The sequence below is a fragment of the Pungitius pungitius genome, chromosome 19 (assembly GCF_949316345.1).
Source record: "Pungitius pungitius chromosome 19, fPunPun2.1, whole genome shotgun sequence".
Lineage (NCBI taxonomy): Eukaryota > Metazoa > Chordata > Actinopteri > Perciformes > Gasterosteidae > Pungitius > Pungitius pungitius.
The window spans coordinates 10,230,396-10,242,461 of NC_084918.1; the positions used below are offsets into that span (position 1 = coordinate 10,230,396).

Genomic DNA, 12,066 nt, shown 5'->3' on the forward strand with positions numbered 1-12,066 from the left:
TTGGTAAATGATTCAAATACCCTCATATATAGTTTACCTACTTTTTATTGTCTCATTTGTTTTTTTGTTTTATTTGTCATTAACTTTTTTTATTCGACTTTATGGTATTTTGGTAATGGCTTGACGCAACGTAGGGGAAAGACTTGCAAGCTGTGTTTAATTGGTTAACACAACTAGCACTCAAACCATGGTGGGCGGGACTTGAGAGTTTGACCCAATCGTATCATACGCACACTGCACTGCCCCTTCGACAGTCAGAACATGGCTCTACGGGAGCTATCATCGCTGGAGAAATATTTAGGACTGAAAAAGCCGAACAAATACAGTACACAGGGGGAGAAAAAGGTGACATGACCATACTTCTTTGTGGTATCCTCTTCGGGCTTTAAAACGCTGTTTCATTCTTTTAGGCAGCTCGACCACTACTGTAACGAGGACACAGCAGCTAGCTAGATAATGCTAACGAGCGAGTCGTGTGTGTTGAATAAGCCGGCATCATCGTGTCATAACCATAACAACCCTTTGTTATCACTTCAGTTAGTGATCTTTTTCACCGCTGGGCCGATGCATCACATCCACGCAGCGACATTCGTTGCCAGTTGTCTCGTTTCCACTCCTCGGCACAATGGAAGCAGTCCCGTGCTGTGCGCATGCCCGTCCGTTGAATTAAAGCGAGGCAGAGTGCGACGTCATTCCCGATGCGCGTGCATTCGCATTGTGGGCTTCCACTGCACAATGAATGGAAACGTATTGACAGCCTCAGAGTCAAAACCTATGTATTACTTATTAATCTAAGTAATCAACTTCATTCAATCATTTTTCTCAAGGGGAACGCGGACAATCACATCCATCGTTGAACTGGCTCTGGGGGGGACAAACAAACAAAATAGCAAGGGTACATTTTCGACCTGTTTGGAACTGAAGAAGGTTCTTTAAAGTGACACAAGCAAACACAGGCACAGCTGGTCTCTGCATTTAAATCAAATAAGAGAAGAGAATCCCCCTTTCTATCACCGTCTCACCATCCTCCTACGTCTCTTTGCAGGTGCCTGTGCTGCAGAAGGCCAATGCCCCCCCCCTGGTAGGCTTGGTGACGGTCGCCTGTCACCTGGCGAAAGAGGCCAAGCGCCCCGAGCTGCTGGGAGACTCTGCAGAAAGCAGGGCGCTGGTGCAGCAGTGGCTGGAGTACCGGGTCACCAAGCTGGACGGCTGCACGAGGGAGGACGCCAAGACCGTCCTGAAGGTACAGATGGCGGACGAGGCGGTGGAAGTCTTTGAAATGTCTCCCGTCTTCCTTTTCGTTTCTGCACACTCGTATGCATCTGTACTTGTGATTCATTGATTGATTCCGAGCCTGCTTGGATGAAGCTTTCACCTCCCATCTTGGCTGTCTTAATTCTGATTGTGTTTTGGTTTCATCACGACTGCAAAAGAAGAAGAAGAAAAATAATAATTCTAAATAATTCCCTTTACCTTTGAGAGGCGCCCCAGCATCTCATCTCAGTTTCTCCCACATTCCCTCCCTTCCCTCCCTCCACCAGCTGGGCCACTGTGCGTATGACTTGTTAAAGCGACAGGGATACGGACTGATGCATGGCCCTTCAGTGACATGGCCCCACGCAGCAGAGAAAAACGGCTTAATGTGCCAGTCAGCGTGAAGTGGACCGGCGGGCCGCCGGCCTGCAGGACGCGAGGCGCCTCTCGGCACTGTGGTGTCAGCGTGACGCGTGTTTGTTTGCCTATTTGTGTGTCCGCGCAGACTCCCAGCGTGATGCGCTGTTGTGGCACGGCTGAGGAGCCCTGCTGCGCTGCAGCGTGTTATCTGGACAGGCCTCTTAAATATTTTAATGGTGCCACTTACAGAAGGAAGTCACCCTGAGCGGCTGCGTTCTGGTGCCTGCCCGGTGGCCCCCTGTCCTAGTCATCTCCCATTAAATTATCCGTGGATAAAAATAAATAAATAAAGATGAATATGGGGGGGGGGGGGGGGGGGCAACTGTCAACAGCAAGACTTCTTAAACTTTCTCACCCCAGGACGCAAATAAAAAACCTGTTTGTGAAGCGAACATCTTGTCACTCATGTAATGTGATGACAAACGCCGAAGGCCAATTCGGCTTGAACCCAAAGATGAATTTAGTTGAATATATTTTGAAATAGTTGTCTGTCAACCCGCGTTAAACCAGTCAGGCCGACTGCGATCCTACCGCCACACAAGTATGTTGGTTTTGTGAAGCAAACACTTTAACAGACAAAGCAATTAAACCATGGTTAGTTCCCGCTTGTGTCCAGTCAAAATGATGTGCTGCATTATAGACTAAATTTCACATTTACGACTATGCTATATGTTTTTGCAGCATGACAGAATTAGAAAACTGAGTTTTTTCAACGCAAGCATTTAATGGTGTTCAGGATTCATTCCGAAGGTTTTTCACCTATAAACAGTAATGGGCAATATATGAAGTTGAGTTGGAATTCTAAACTCACTGTGAGGTCACTCTGGATGATCGAGGAGCAACAATAGAAAATGCTGTCTGGGGCATCATGACCGCATAAAACCACTCTGGAAAGAAATGAGAACAAAGGAACAGAAGGAATTGCTACAGTATGAATGCATCTTGTGCTGTAATCTAAGCTATTTATTTCCATCTTAAAGTAAAACATTCTTTCGCAGCTTAAATAATTTTCCATAACTCATGCCAACTCGCTTGGTGTGCACACTTTAGTCGGCAGCAGGCAGAGAGGTACCCAGGTTCGTTGTTCCATGTGCGCTGGAGGGGAGGAGAGGAGTGGAGGGGGGGGCGGTGCCTCTCCTCCGATGCTCGACTGGGCTTCAGCTCCATGGCTGTAGGCTAAGAAAAGCAAGGATTCCGGTTGTGCAAGGGGAGGAAGTCTGCAGTCTTCATGCCTTGTTTGGCATCACCCACTCTTGCCGCACAATAACTCCATTTGCCCCCAAGATGCTCTGTGTGCGTGGCGCGCTCCCTTCACACAATGTACAAGTGCTAAAGACGGCGCCTTCCCCTGGGACCAGCGCCTGCATGCACGACTTCGCACAGACGCGGGCTGAGATGCGCACATCATGGCGCCCAAGTTCAGGGCAGCTTCATTGGATCTGCAAGCGAGAGTTGTAGACATTTGCTAGCGAAGTAAACAACTAGCCTGTTTTTGTACAGCATCTGTGCGCAGTCGCCAGTCATGGGGAGAGATGTTAAAGCCCCTAAGGTTAAATAGTATTCTTACACACACACACACACACACAGACTTGGTGTACCTCACGCACCCACAGATATGTAGGTTAACGATCCTGCTGTCATACATAAGCCCTTTAGGTCGGATGTGTCCATCGGGAGAGTAGCATGTTGTAAGAAATAAAGACATAGAATCCACAATGGAAGAACAAGCTCTCTTAAAGGAGTCTTCATTGACTGTATTCATATCAATAAAATGTCCTTCCCAAGTAATGTATAATGTCATGTGAAATAAATAGAATTGTCCTAATACACAGATTGACCCATTTCACTGTATTGCCTTGCAGGACCTCAACCTCTACCTGCAGGACAAAGTCTACATGGCTGGAAACCAGTTCACCTTAGCGGACACGTTCATGTTCTATGGAATCCATCCACTCATAGTAAGTTACTACTGTAAAGTTACTAAGTTACTAACCCTACACTTACTTTACACTCAAGTTTATTCTCAAGTGTGTATAATAACTTAAACCATGATGTGTCGCAGAAACATCTGCTGCGTTTTGACTGACGTAGTTCTGGAGGAGGTTAAGTTTGGGTCAGCGTGGATGTTGCATAACTTTGGATTTTAACCTGATAACAAATTAGTTGAAGTAAATGAAAGGTCGACTTAAATAGTAGTAAGTAAAAAGTATTCAGATTAATCACTTCAATCAAACCACAATTTTAATAAGCAATTTGTCACTGTGCATAAGACACAATTAGACCAGTCACATGGCCAAAGGCCATCAGGAACAAGTTGGCAAGGAACACGCGGGTTATAAACACGTCTCACTTCTCTCCAGAGAACTGAAGCGAAGTGGCACAAAGTGATGTCTTTAGCCTCAGACCAGGGACTAGTAAGTTTGTTATGCCTTCCAGTGCTCAAAGGAAGCGAGTTCGGGAACCGGGGAAGACGGAGGATGGGAGAGATCACATGTTGAGAGATGTCAGTGGTTGTGGCGGTGATGGAAGGTCCCCCCCCCCGCGCACCCACACCGCCACCAGGAAGAATAGCGTCACTTTAGTTCGCAATCAGTGTGGTTTTGAACCTCAGGGGCAAGGGTCAGATGGCCCGACCCTAAACCACAGCCCGCCCTGATGTTCAATTCCGGGAGAACGGCGTGACACAAACATTAAACCGGACTGATTGTCGCATGGTTTTAGGCCGAATTGTCTGGCGAATTTCCCCATTCCAGTTAACAAGGTAATGAAAAGGCAAACATCTGATGAGATTCTTTCTCTTATTAGGAGTTTTTTGTTGATGAATATCAGGGAAATATGTTTGACCCAAACTTGTGCTTGTGACCCTATGAAATGAGATGATATATTGTGAAGTTTCTACCAGCAGGTTCTGGCTTCTGTGTGTTCTGTTGTGATCAATTGGACCTGAAAAGGAATAAAAAGTACTGCAGCAGTAACTTTCAGTGTGAGGAACTAAGATGCAATATTAGAATAGTCGGAACAAAAAACAAGTAATTTCATCCAGTCCATTGGTCCAAATGTCATTAACTGACTGGATAGGACATTGCTTAATTTAATCAAATATTAAAGTGAGATGCCCTGCATGTGCTGTAGATAAAAGGGATTCATAATAATTCTTATTACAATCTCTCCCTCAGGTGGACTTTGCCGTCCAGGAGAAGGAGCAGTATGTGAATGTGACACGATGGTTCGACCACATTCAGCACTACCCGGGCATCCGGCACCCGCTTCCTCCCGTAGTTGTGCTCAGGAACAAAATTTACAGCAGCAAACACTACTGAGACACCCCCCCCTCCCCCTCTTCTGACCTTCCGAATTTAAATCATCACCCCTAACACCTTTCCACATAGTTGTAATTTTACAAGGTTTTTATTGCTGTTTTCATGATTCCTGCCTTTTATGTTTTCCCCTGGTGATTAATCCGAACTCGCCTGTGTGTGTCTTGGATCTACAGTGTACGGTTTGACAGAAGAATCTTTAACGAGCAACACACAAAACAGCAGTTTAAGTGCAGGCAGTGCTGAAATGCAATTGAAGGATTGCTTACTAATAAATATCAAGTTCAGTTCATAGCTTTAAAACAAAAAATTTCATTGCCCAGTGCCTTTGGGTGTTGACTTCAACTCATTGATTACGTGTCATCAGCAGTTTGGTGTCTTAACCTTTTATTTATCTGGAGAGCAAAAATGTGAATTTATACAGTTGAACCTTTGTGTTGTTGTTTTGTTTTGGTAATTTTAAGATTGTTCAGTTGCTTTCAAAGAGAAGCCTGTACGGGTTGCAGGAAACTGCTTACAGCTTGTTTCTATTTATAAATGGTGAAAGAATGAGGATTTATTTAGTCTATTCTGAGCCTTGAACATGCTCTTAAGCCTTCAGAGATGTTACCTTACTGGTGATACATCGCGTCTCTAGAGCAGGCCGCCTCCTTTAGGCCATATGAATGCTTCATCGGCAACAGTTTACCCAAATACGGGTGCTTCAACATCACAACCCCATAATGAGCACAGTCCTTCTGCATTCCTCTGGACCCCAATGATTCTACCATTTGTTTTCTTAGGATTCTATGCCTTTCACATGCCACTCTTAGCCATTTCACTGGAGAATTGAGTGTGTGTGTGTGTGTGTTCCTGATTGCATCCACTTCCTCGCCACCAGTCGTGTGGGCAGCAGTGAGCACTTGAGCGTCAGCCCCAGAGTCAGAGATCAGAGTGAGGCTTCCAATCAGTCCCACTACCACCACTGTTGATGCTGCAGGCCAGAGAGAGGGCAGCGGGCTCACCAGCTGCCACACAGATCCAGCCAGCCAGGGCCAGAACCGGGGCCCCTGGGCGACAGCCAGCCACTGTGTGTCATTTCAACCCTCGCGCTCCCACGGGGGCAGAGAGAGAGAGAAGGACGAAGGGAGGCAGCGAGCGAGAGCAGGGTGGGGGGGTGGGGGGCAGAGAGGGAGAAGGAGGGAGAGGAAAAAGAGCACCCAGAGGCCGAGGGATCTTTTTGTGACATGTGAACAATGATCCGTGCCTCGGATAGCCTCACTGCTGCTGGCTGGATGTTTGTTATTAGCACCATTAACAGGCCTCGGCGGCACATCCTGTAAGTTCACATTTTGAAGAAAGAGAAGTGGGAAATGAAATGATATTTTAAAGGAAACTTGTACACTAAAGCAGGAGAGTGACATTGTGTTTGCATCAAATTTCTGTTGTTCTTCAAGATCTTCTCTTCACGCGAGTTTTGTAGCTTCTGTGTTGTTGTTTTTTGTCACCATGGTGTTCACCCAAATAAATCTAAAGGATACACAGCTCATGAGCCCTGACCTCCGCATATTTCTTCAGTGTATTTCTTTCTCCAAGACATTGTTCTCTGTGAGAGTTCAGTGCAGTTCTGTGAAGACTGTTTTCTGTGTGTTGGCATGTGAAGATGGGGAGGATAAAAACAGCTTGCAGTCATTTGAGCAGGCCTTGTGACTAGTTGGGGGCCCTTTTACGATGTGATCCTCCATTAAAGAAGCCATTGTCCGCTCGGTTGTGTTAACATTTGGTTGCAGCACGGTTTCAAATGTGCAGCATCAGACGGACATTCTGAGAAGAATTTAATGAAGCTAGAATTCACAGCTAAACAAATTGTTCTTTAATGTTTACTGACCAAGCAAGGTTCAAAAATAATATTTTACAATTTAGAGAAATAATCTATAAAAAATGTGCATCCACTTGGTTGAATTTGACCCTATCATTAAGTCATTCTGAGTTGTACGGGTCGATGAGATTGTTGGTCACGCATGTTAATGCATGACCAAAAAAAAAGGTGAGACTGTGATGAAAGATTTCAAGTAAATTAGGAAAGGTGATGAGAAATAGACCTCCTTCTTTCTGTGTTTGGGATCAAAAGTTGAGCCGTTTGAATTGCTGAGTGGAGTTGATTCTTTTTAGTTGTTTTATTGTATTCTAACAGGAGACTTTTCAAAGTGCTTGTAAAGGATTCCAAGTATAAGATATCCGGAGAGGACCAGTCACCGTTGGAGGAATCTCCGGTGCGGCGTATACGCTCTCACACAGTCGGGTTTCTCCCTGATCCAACCCAAAGCCCCACACACTGATGAGGTCACAGCAGGTAACCAGGACACAGGCTCCAATTAGAGGCGACCTTCCCACCAACCTCTGAAGGCGAACGGGTGGGGTGGGGGGTGGGGGACTTAAATTGATACGCTCAGGACCCCCCCAATCTACCAACTGTGTCCTGCCCCACGGCAGTGGGCTGATCTTTGACCTCCTCTCGCCGCATGGTGAGGCGGATGTCAAAGGTCACAAAGGTGTGATGATCATCAGTATCTGCTGATGACTTTATCTCGCGGAGCTGTGGAAACTCGTGGGGACTCTCCCACACACAGCAGATCAGAGAGGTCGAAAGAGCTGAAGAACCAACCAAAACATGTTGATGTCAGGTGTTGCTGCAATCATTGACTGCTGCAGTCCAGACTTCAGAAAGACCCTCTAAAGGTGTTAATGCTTTAAAAGCCATTAAACTCTGCGATTAGGATTCAACCTGACAATGGTATTTTCACAGCGATTCACTGGCTATGGAGGCCTGTTTAAGCCCATGTAAACCCAACGAATCAGCAACTACAAAAATAACAGGAGTACAAGCCGGGGGGTATGCACATTCCTTATAACAGAGAATGAATAATACATGACGAAATGGGCATGATCACTACCAGAGAGGCTCTGTTTACTGGTCTGCATTAGTGGCTTAACTGCCCCCCTGGTCCGTGCTACGCAAGTAGGATCACAATCATTTATAAAGAGCAGCCTGACATTTAAGTTCAGCCAAAGTCGTTAGTAACGACAATGACCTGCGTCGTCACCTGAAAACATTTTCAGCAACACCAAACAATGTCAAGTGTAACAATCCTTGTGACCTGGACTCAGGATCCTTGGGATTCACCTCAAGCGGGCATTGGCTGTTTTTCATGCGAGTCACCGCCGTCACCTCCTCGTCGTCTCCTAACACCTTCGTCACCTTGAGCCCCGGCTCCCTCCCCACCGGTCCACCCACTCAACAACAAACAGCCGTGCAGCCGCCACACCACCTTTCATTAATTCATATTAACAACGTCAGGGAGAGGGAAGAGCATCGGCCGTGACATCTGCTCGGAACAGGCCTCCTCGTCTCCTTCGCTGACTGATTGGGTGGAACAATCAGCGCCGCGTGGCGGTGAGGGCGGCACCGGCGCGTCGTAAGCTCTTCTGACAGGACGTATCGGCCGCGCTTTATTGCCGCCTTACACTTTGTGACAGTTGTACCATGCGCCCATAAAGATGGCATCTGATTGTCTGTTGCAATTACATGAGTGTATGAGCAATGGATGCGACGGACACAAGGAGGGGAGGGGGGGGGGGGGCGGTAGCGCTTACAGTAAAGTTTGTCCTGTGGATGTGAAGGATGGAAGTGTGTGTTTCTCACTCCCACTTTGTGTTCACATATCACCGACAAAAACGTATCTCCGCAACAAGGAGGACCGACGGCGGCTAAACAGATACCATGTGGGGACCCCAGCGAGGGCTGCTTGTGTTTTCTCAAGTTTAAATCAACATTTTTTTTAAAAGCATGAGGTTTGTGGAATAAAAATGTGTTATTTTCAACTCCCAGTAACGCACAGCTAAGATTGTATGACTCAAATAAAGCAAAGGCACAGTCCGACACTCAGTATCATCACAATGTGGGGTAAAAAAACCCCGTCTTGATTAGATAGCTAGCACCTATCTCACGGTGGCGCATATGCTGATGATCCTTTCATTCCTCACCATCTGCAGAAAAGTACTTCATTGTTTTAACAACTGAATGGGACATCTGTGTGATGGCTTTCCCTTGAAGGGTTTCAGACCACTATTGTGCATCTGAAGATACCAGTTTGCCATATGTTTGTATTTATTCCTCGATTGTTTTAATTTCCTCTATCTCGCGCTCTGTCTCAATCCAAGGCCTCACCTGGGATTGCATAAGGATCCCAGGTGTGCAGCGAGACCAGAGCTTTACGAGATGCATCTACTCGGCTCATCAATCGGAGAGATGGCTGGCTGATTCGGCGTGTTGCTGCTAAAGTACATGTGTGTGACCCGGGGCAAGAGATTCCACAAGATGGCACCTTAAGACTCTTTCACAAACACACACACACACACACACACGCGGATAACTGATGTTGCATTAGCCGCCTCAACTGCTCCTCGCCCCTTCTGCTGATCTACCTCAGCTGCAGCTTCGTCACATTTCTCCGTCTGTGTGTGTGTGGTCATTCATGGGGTTATGGGTTTGGCCCTGGGGGTAGGAGGTGAATTAGGGGTGAAGGAGGTAAACATTTAAACATTTTGATCAAATAAAGTCCAAAAGAGAGCCATCCCACTCAAAAAACGGGCCTTCAGCAGTTGTGGCAAAACGTAAAAAATCTCTGTCTTCTGAGTGGCACAGATCTGAACATTTCAGCCATTAAAACAATTCCATGATACGTTACTCCTGGCCATCGACTGACTTCTCATTGGTCCTGTCACAGTCCTCGTCTCCCTTTATTCAAATGTTCCACAAATTAGCCATACATTTATACCCCACCCCTCCACCCCCCCCCCTCCCCCCCACCACCCGTCCTTCTGCTCCATCCAACCCACAGGTCATGCCACTTAACTTCAGCCTGCCCCCCTGCTGTAATAGGTTCTGATAGGAAGCCTCCAGGGAAGTTGACTTCTCACTGAGAAGTGATACTAAAAGTAATTGCAGCTGAAACCCTGTGACAGGGGGTGTACTTTGAGGGAAAAAAATAAAAAGTGCAGCACAGGGAGGACAGCATTTCAAATAGGCATATAGAGAATATTTGGAGGGGGGTTAGAGCAGCTAATAGAGGGACTCCTGGGTGGGTAGAGAGCAGACAGCACTGCCCTCAGCCATTTACTGTAATTTGACCTCCATGGGAAAAAAGAACAACAACACTCCCTATTTGCATATTTTTCAAACTCATCTGCATACGTCACCAGCACGATGCAACTATTTATCCCTCGCCCTTTTATATCATAACAGTTTGGTTTTAATTTGAGATGACTAATTTATTCAAACCTGGAGTTAAAGGCAGAGCGTCTCATTTCCCTAATGATAAAAAAAAGGGAGCTGATGACAAAAAAGAAAAAAATGAACAAAGCTTCATATTATTAACTTTGGATATGACTTGTTAACTTAATGACCCCACTGCCCCCTCCCTCCTCGCCTTATTATTATTGTGTGAAAACCAGCTGGTTCTTTAGGACTCTTGTCACGAATGACCTCGCACAATACTTTCAGCCTGAAGTACCAGGGAGACAAATGTAATACAATAAAGGGCTTATGAAGTCTAGTGCAAAATATCATCCTTTATTGAGCTCAGATGAGTGACAGGACAACAGTACCTCAATGTTGATAGATATTGTGGGAATGGGATTATAAAGCAGAAACACAGTTTATTCTTTTTGTGTGTGTGTTTGTTGGGGGGGGGGGGGCAGATCCAAAACCTAATAATCTGCTCAAATGCAAAGGATTGTGGATTAATCAGATAAATAATCATTTCAAGTCTTTCCTGGGTGTTTTTTCACTTATTACTTAGTTACTGCTCACGATTTGCATGCCATTTGTCAAATGTGACTGAATATTTGGTTAGAGAAGACAGAAAATGTACCTTCAAAGTTGCGATTTCTATTTCTATTAATTCCTCCAGCGACACAAACCATTGTAAATTCCTTAAGTTGATGCATTGTACAATATAATTGATAAACCTTCAGCTTAAGGGGTAAACTCAATGTGCTGAGTATGTGTGTTTTTAGAGTGACAGCCATGGATAAGCAGAAGACAAACAGATCCCTGAAAGGTTAAAGAGAAGCTTATTCTCCAGTGCTGTTAAGGGACACTTTCATGTTCTCTGGCTGTGCCCCATGAAATGAATTACAGCCTCGGCTTACAGTACAATAGCCAGTGGGCCTTGTTGTTGAAGGGCCAGCGGCTTTGATTCAAACCCTCAAATCCAAGTGCTCAGAAGAAGGCAGTTAGTGAATGGAACGGTTGTAGAATAAATACGCATTGCTGATGAAGTTCAAATGTCGTAAAGACCAGTTTTTCCCTGATAAAAGGTTATAAGTTAGTGACCCAGGGGGACAGTCCTTGATTTGTGTACAGCTTGTTAAACTAAAATATGAATGGCATTTTGATCTGGAGGGAAAACCAAAAAAAACAACCCTTATTCCGGCTAAAATTAACAGCACATGACACACAGCTGATCAGTGGCCTTCATGAAAAAGCACCCGCAAATGAAGTTGGTGTGAAATTGACATTTGGCCAGGAAAGCACAAAGTCATCTCTGTACCTCCTGATCCTCTAAAGATATGCGTCTGCGGCTTATACACAAACACACACACACACACACACACACACACAAGCGGTTTTAACTATCAATTCATCTCAAAGGGGCCTCAGCATTTCACTGACTTTGACCCATCCAAAACCACCACCCTTTGAAGTGAAATCCTGAGGATACAAACACACAGTCACACACACACACACGCACACACACTCGCTGCCCGCCTCAGGGGTGAAGGTGGGAGGGCGAGCCAGCAAAGAAAGAGCTGATAGAGCGATGATAAGACACACAATGGATTCCAGTGTGTGGCATTTAGCTTCAGGATGGCCTTCACTAACGGAGGCGCACACTAACGCGTACATGTATTCAGACAGGCCCCTTTTAGTAAAACACACACACACACACACAGTGTGACGATCATGCTTTCTCACAAAGATGCAGACATGTATGTCCACCAACACTCAGGTCATGCCCACGGGGAGGGAAAC

The 12,066-nt window shown here is 45.7% G+C and overlaps 1 protein-coding gene across 1 annotated transcript; it reads left to right on the forward strand.

Annotated features, from left to right (window-relative positions):
* The first annotated feature begins 229 nt into the window (after positions 1-229).
* eef1e1 (eukaryotic translation elongation factor 1 epsilon 1) lies at positions 230-6,519 on the forward strand. Its single transcript, XM_037456399.2, has 4 exons — positions 230-345; positions 1,046-1,243; positions 3,537-3,632; positions 4,851-6,519. The coding sequence occupies exons 1-4, from the start codon at positions 262-264 to the stop codon at positions 4,992-4,994; spliced, it is 522 nt and encodes a 173-aa protein (XP_037312296.1). The 5' UTR covers positions 230-261; the 3' UTR covers positions 4,995-6,519.
* The last annotated feature ends 5,547 nt before the right edge of the window (positions 6,520-12,066 follow it).

What these genes read in the sequence shown, in the direction of transcription:
- eef1e1 (XM_037456399.2), top strand. Translation starts at nt 262, where the DNA reads ATGGCTCTACGGGAGCTATCATCGCTGGAGAAATATTTAGGACTGAAA. An exon ending in ACGCCAAGACCGTCCTGAAG is followed by an intron (nt 1,244 to 3,536) that starts GTACAGATGGCG and finishes ATTGCCTTGCAG; the next exon opens with GACCTCAACCTCTACCTGCA. An exon ending in ATGGAATCCATCCACTCATA is followed by an intron (nt 3,633 to 4,850) that starts GTAAGTTACTAC and finishes TCTCTCCCTCAG; the next exon opens with GTGGACTTTGCCGTCCAGGA.